The 6,695-nt window shown below is 43.3% G+C and overlaps 1 protein-coding gene across 2 annotated transcripts in view; it reads right to left on the reverse strand.

The window, feature by feature from the left end:
- RHOJ (ras homolog family member J) overlaps window positions 1-6,466 on the reverse strand; it is an 81,169-nt gene extending 74,703 nt beyond the window's left edge. The window contains exon 1 of one of the 2 annotated variants that reach the window (XM_008701124.2): window positions 5,757-6,450. In XM_008701124.2, the coding sequence (XP_008699346.2) occupies window positions 5,757-6,000 (244 nt within the window). In that variant the 5' untranslated portion in view covers window positions 6,001-6,450. Of the gene's footprint in view, window positions 1-5,756 lie in introns of both variants that reach the window. The other variant, XM_008701128.2, reaches the window with a different exon arrangement.
- Window positions 6,467-6,695: the final 229 nt, after the last annotated feature.

Here is a 6,695-nt window from a genome sequence, read left to right on the forward strand (position 1 = left end):
CCCCCCCCCCCATGAATCATGTGAATTTCCTGCATAGGCAGCTGGATTTGCAAATAGTGACTTCAACAATGAGTTTTGAAGCACAGGTGTTTTTTAAACAAATTCTAGGAGGGGTGGGTGATAGAAGAAAGAACCATAGACAAAATAGTTCTAAGCCAGAGGCTGATGGAGGTGGTGAAGGATGTACACCTGCACAGGCTCCAACGTGAACAGGAGTATTTGACACACCCATGTACGTGAACGTACAAACCATGGACAGAGTCTAACCCGACACACAATCTCACAAAACACAAAATGGAAGTGCTATCCTTACGTCTTATGTTACGTGAAGCATCACTTGATAATACTTCATCATAAAACTCGAGGTTCAAGACAAGATAAAGATAGAAGAAGAAATGTGACTGTTCCATGGTGGGCTGTAAAAGCTCTAAAGGTTCTTAGGACATCTGGAGTCGTCCTAGAAGGGAGGAGGAAGCAGGGCCCAGAGATGTTTCTTAGGTTCACTTGTCGAAAGCATGAGTGGCCCGATCTATTTTCATCCCGCTGCCCCTAATTTTTAGTCCTAGCCCTTGGTGGAACTTGGGGTCACTCTGAAACATGCTCTGTATATAAGAACTGTAAGTCTTTGAGGGGGCCTCTCAAAATTCAGGTAGGCTTTTGAATATAATGCATATGGAGCAATTTGCAGCTCATCTGTTTCCAAATGAAATTTATGCATTGCAGTTACATCATTCAATAGATGTGACATTGGCCGCTTGGGTCAAGAAAACTCAATGCTGTGTTACCATTCCAGTAGAGATAAAATGATACTTGTGAACAAAATAGTTAAAAAATGGAATAAATTTAATAAATTTCTAAACACATTCATTCCTAAAGATTGGACCAGCAGTTTGTTCATTTATTCAGCAGTTTCAATGGACCAGAAATTCCATAAACACTGGAGGACAAAGATGATTAAGACATACCAATTCATTTATTCCATGACTATATGTTGAGAATCTACTGTATGTTGGGGTCTTTTTTAAAAGCTGGAGATAGAGCAGTGAACAAGACAAAGTCCTTGTCCTCATGGAGTTCATATTCAAGAGTGGGATAAAAATGGTAAACAAATAAATAGAAGTATAATGCCAGTAGTGTGAAATGTTATAGGTATGTAGCAGGGTAAGTGGTTAAAGAGTGAGTGTGTGTGTGTGTGTGTGTGTGTGTGTGTGTGTTTCTGTCAGTGGATGTGTTAAATAAGGTGGTCAATTGAAGCTGAAGAGGATAGAGGATCTGGGGGAATAGTGTCAGGCTGGGGGAAGGTCAAGTGTGAAGTCTTCAAGGAAAGTGGGATATCGGTGTGTTTGAGGCATACCAAGATGGTTGGTATGGCTAGAGCAGAAATACTGAAGAGGAGAGTTAGGAGATGGGGGTGGAGAGATGACAGGGACCAAGTCATGGCGTGCCTTGTAGACCATGATGAATGACGGGATCTGAGTGTGAAGGGTTTGGAGGATTTGGGCTGTGAATAGCCCCCCTGCCAGCTGTGTGGAGAACTGACTAGAGCCGGGCAAGCTTGGAAGCAGGGAACTGAGAGGTGATTACAGTAGTTTAGATGAGACATGACAGTGACTTGGACAACAGTGAAGCAATGTAGGTGATGAGAAATGATGAGGTATTTTGAATGTTGCACTGATCAGTAGTGGGAAGGAGTAATAATGAATGGTTTGAATGGAGAGGGTGGGGGGTAGTGTCATAGGAAGGAAGGAGTTAAGAATAATACTGAAGTTTTTGTTCTAAGAAACTGGATGCAAGACAGGGGTCATATACTTGCATGGGGGAGTCCAGGGGAGGACCAGATTGGGGGAGTTAAAGAATTTTGTTTTAACAGGTTAAATTGGAGATGCCTATTAGATATTCAGAGGGACAGTTGGATATATGAGCCTGGGTCTCACGGAATATAGTGGGAACAGAGATATAAATGTGGGGGCCATGGTATATAAATAATAATTAAATCCATGAGACTAAACACAACCAACTTGGGTATGAGTGTACAGGGAACTTAAGGACTGAACCCTGAGTTTTGTCACATATACTGGTTGGGAAGAGAAAGAGTAGGCAACAGAGGAGATGCAGAGAGATTTGCCAGTAAAGGGAATAAAAGCCAGGAGAAACTGTTATCCCAGAAACCAGGCAAAGAAACAGTAATAAGCCATAAAAAAGCCTCCAAGCCATCCAGTAAGATGAGTGCTGAGAACTGACCATGGGATTTGGCAAGACACAACCTTCTCCCTCAGGAGCTCAGAGAATAGTGGGAGTTGGAAAAACAAGAAAACAGATAAATTGCTCTATGTGGTGGAAGCCATCTTCTAGAAATGTAAAGAAATTTCTGGAGATGGGTTGAAGATGGAGCAAAGAACTCTCCTTTTGGAGTCAAGGGGATTTGGAGGAGAAGGATGCCTGAGGAAAGATGCCTGCAGGAGATGTACTTTTGGGCAGAGGGAAAAGAACTAAGATTCATAAAATTTAAATATTTTTTCTAGCTGCTTGTTAATTTTTTTTTTACAATCACTCATTTAAGACTGCTATATTTCCCTTCCCAATTTAATATCCCACTACTATTACCCCATGCATATTTTGTCAATTATCAATACACATGATTACTATATTATAAGGACATTACATACATTTCATCACATCCTACTCCATTTGGAGGATACTTTAAGAATTGTATTTTTCTTTGTTGTAGTCTTTATCTTTTAATTTTAGAGTGGGGGAGGGACAGAGGGAAAGGGAGAGAGAGAGAATCTCAAATAGGGTCCATGCCCAGCGTGGAGCCCAATACAGGGCTTGATCTCACAACCCTAAGATCATGACCTGAGCTGAAATCAAGAGTTGGATGCTTGACTGACTGAGCCACTCAGACGCCTCTGTAGTCTTTATCTTTTAATGACATTTTAATTTCCTTTCATAACTGTGTGCAAGTGTAGAGAACTTAGTCTTAACAATAATAGCTGCTATGTACCTAACACTTGTCATGTGTGAGGCACTGTTCTAAGAACTTCACATGTATTTATTTTGTTCTCACAAACACTCCTAATGCTTCTATTGTCCTTTTTGTGTGTGTGTGATAACTGAGGGACAGAAAGGTTAAGTAACTTGCTCAAGGCCGCACAGCAATGGCAGTGTCAGTATTAGAGCTAAGCTCTGGCTTAAAAGCCCACCATGTTGAGCAGTATGCTTCAGTATGCTTCTATACGTATTATTGTTATAGCTCTGCTGTCCTGGGATGGGCAGCTGTTAGGGAAAAACCTTCAAGGGGTAGTCTCTCTTAGACTAAAGCTGCGATGTTCTAAAGACTCAGGAATTCAGTTGCTGCTGGCGATTTCCGAATGCACCAGTAGGACCCAGACACTGGATACCGGATCCTCATCCACACGAGGAAGAGAGCATTAGTGCTTTTACATTGCCTGCAGGTTGTCATGGAACTGTGTCAGGATTTACATTCAATCAGCTCATATATGGGGAGGGCTGTGGTAAAAGGAGCTTGTGTTTGTGATGGAAAAGACTCTTTGCAAATGGAAAAGTTCATGTCATTCGGATCTTCGAAGTAGGAGGCTCCTGTCTTCATTCCCTTTTATAATGTAACTGAAAGCGTAATGATGACTGTGTACTCAAAAAGGTACAGGGTGTAAATCAAAGCAATGGTGATTGGGAATGCCTGCTATGGGCAAAGCATGGCCTTGGGGAAAGTGGCTGTGATTTCCTGAGAAGTAAAATCATAGAGTAGCCAAAATCCTTAAGGTGCTTTGATGCTCAAATAACAGTAAGTATATACACAATTGAAATATAACATAATTTCATCCTAGTGGAATCTAGTGGTAGTTCAGCCTTTGTTTGATTGCTAAGGTATTTTTTATAGGCTGACTTGATCCCTAAAGATGGTTTTATCCTCTTTCTTTCTTATACTAGATGGATAATATTGGTTCAACCAATAGATGGGGATCGGAATACATCACTTTCAAAAGCACTTGAGGCCTCTTCCTTTAGTAAATTTGAGGGCCCACCTTTGATCTAAAAGTTTTTGAAATTAGGTATCAGCCAGTTTTCTTTTCCTGGCAGAAAGAGGGTGTGGAATAAATAATCTTTGCTAAGATGTTTCCATGTCAAGTATTTTAGTAATTTACTTAAATCCCAGACCTCTTAATCTTGTTAGTTTTTCTCCCCCCCAGAGTGAAAGTCTTCTGTTTTCTTTATTCTGTTCTCATTAAAACGTTCTTCTCTGGGCACAGTCATTTTATTTTCAGAAAAGCTTACGGGAGCCAGACTTAAAATTTGCTCTTAATTTTTACAAATATAAAAAAAAAGCCTTCTGGGAAGTGGATACTATTTTCACCGTGGTACTCTCCCAATCTGCTATGTAATATTGTCGTGGATCATGTGACTGTAGGAGAAGGAGGGGACTGGGTGATTGTTTAGTTCTGGAAAAGAAGCTACTTCCTAACAGAGAGAGGATTTCAAATGGCCACATAGCAAAGCCAACATTCGCACAGGTTTCCTGTGGGCCACTTCCCCTTTGCTGAACCTGACCCAAAGCCAAGGTGAAGGAAGGGAAAATTTTCTCTTGTGCAATCTCAAATCTCTGATAATTCACCCAGCTGATCACTCTGTTGAAAAAAGTTATAACATTAGGCAACTATAAGCTTGAAGAATTTCATGAACTTTTTTTGAGGAACAATAAAATTTGTTTTGGAGATTAAGAGAAAAAGTAAGAATGAAAATGGAAAAATTGATGGGGCGCGTGGGTGGCTCAGTTAGTTAAGCGGCTGCCTTCTGCTCAGGTCATGATCTCAGGGTCTTGAGATCGAGTCCCGCATCAGCTCCCTGCTCAGTGGGGAGACTGCTTCTCCCTCTGCCCCCTCTCTCTCTCAAATAAATAAATAAAATCTTTAAAAAAATGGAAAAATTGAGATAAGCTATCACATTGACAACTACACTCACAAACTTTAGAACACTCAGAAAACAGAAGTAACTGAAAGGGTTAAGTTGTGATTACCGCATTTTAACTGTCATGCCTTAAAATATTTTATGTCCAATTTAATCCTTTCTGGACATATTTCAAAATGATTCAAACTTTATTTTTATCTTTATTTTTACCTTAAAAACTTATTAATTAAAAATATTTCTTTTAATTCAAGATAGGGACTGCCTAATAGATACTTAAAACCTTTTAGTACTCCCTCCCCCCATCTAGAGCCCCAGGAAAAGTCCAATAGTACAGCCACTGATTGTTATAAAAAAAAAAAAAAGAGTGTTCTAATGTTTGTTAATCTTACCATTTCATTTATGAATGGCATGAGGTAAATATATGAAAAGTGGCAAAAATACTTCTTTCACTAGTGGTGTGGTTAGTGGTGATTTTTTTTTTTTAAGTTGTGTTGCAGTTACACTACATTTTAGAATGTTCCCATGAAAAGTTATGAATCTTCCCAAGAACGTTAGTGAAATCTCTGGCCCCGAAGCCTGGAGGGCCGTTCAGGGTATTTCCCCAGTGTTAGTCATTTGATTTAAGGGGGGAAAGTGTTAGGATACCAATCGACGGACGAACTGTCCTAAGGGCCAGCAGAGACCTTGGCTGTGCGCGTCGCTCCGTGGCTGCTGCCAGGCCCGCACCCGGCACTGACTGCCCCAGAACGAAAGCAGGCCCCTCCGAAGTCGGGGTGTGGCCGCCCGCGCCTGCCCCCGTGCGCAGGGACGGCTTCTCCACCTTTGCTTACCTGCGTAGTGGTCAAACACGGTGGGCACGTACTCCTCCGGGAAGGCGTCGTTGGCGTAGCTCATCAGCAGGCAGGTCTTGCCCACGGCGCCGTCCCCCACCACCACACACTTCAGCATCTTCTTCTCCTCCGTGCCCCCGCAGCCGCAGCTGCTGTCACCTCCCTCCGTGCAGCTCATCCCCGCGGCTCCAGCTGCGGGCACCGTGCAGCTGCTGTGGCTTCTCCGGCTTCTCCCAAAGCCCATGGAGCGCGGGAAGCGAGCGAGCGGCAGGCTGGAGATCACTCTGCCTTACTCAGGGGGCCTGGGATCGCGCGGACCTGTCCGAGGCAGCGGGCACGTGCCCTCGTGCTTACCATGCTGGCCAGGAGAGGTAGCCCACATCTGGGAGAATGATTAAAAGCATCTGTCCCTTTTCCCTCCAGTTTGAGTTAAGAAACTCTCACTTTTCTCTGAATTCTAGGGGCTTCCTGGCAGTCTAGAAATTTCAACAGCCCGAGGGTGTCCGCCGTGCTCTTCCCCTCTCCAGCCCGGCTGAAGACTCGGTGGAATTCTGCTAAATCTTCCTCTTTTTCCACTTCACATCTAACATGGAGGGAAGCTGGGCTTTTTAATGGAGTTTTCCCCTTGCTTCCTCCAGCTTGCGAGTATCAGGAAATCATGGGTTTCCTGCTCATTCCATATTAGGATCAGTGGGCTGGGGAAGGCTGCAACAATGGGAGCTCTGTGTGTGTGTGTTTGTACTTGCGGGGAACGCTGCCAGGGCATGGAGTGGGAAAACACTAGGGGTCCCACTGCAGACTCAAGCTGTCAGACTTCCTGTTTCATCTGCCGCTGGGGAGGCTGTTTGCCTGGGGCTGGCTGGGAAGAAGCTGACGACAGGATGGAAACTGGGGAGTGCTGTCTGCCACAGAAACAGAGGGAATGGTTTAAGTGAGCGG

The sequence above is a fragment of the Ursus maritimus genome, unplaced genomic scaffold, assembly GCF_017311325.1.
Source record: "Ursus maritimus isolate PB19 unplaced genomic scaffold, ASM1731132v1 scaffold_25, whole genome shotgun sequence".
NCBI lineage: Eukaryota > Metazoa > Chordata > Mammalia > Carnivora > Ursidae > Ursus > Ursus maritimus.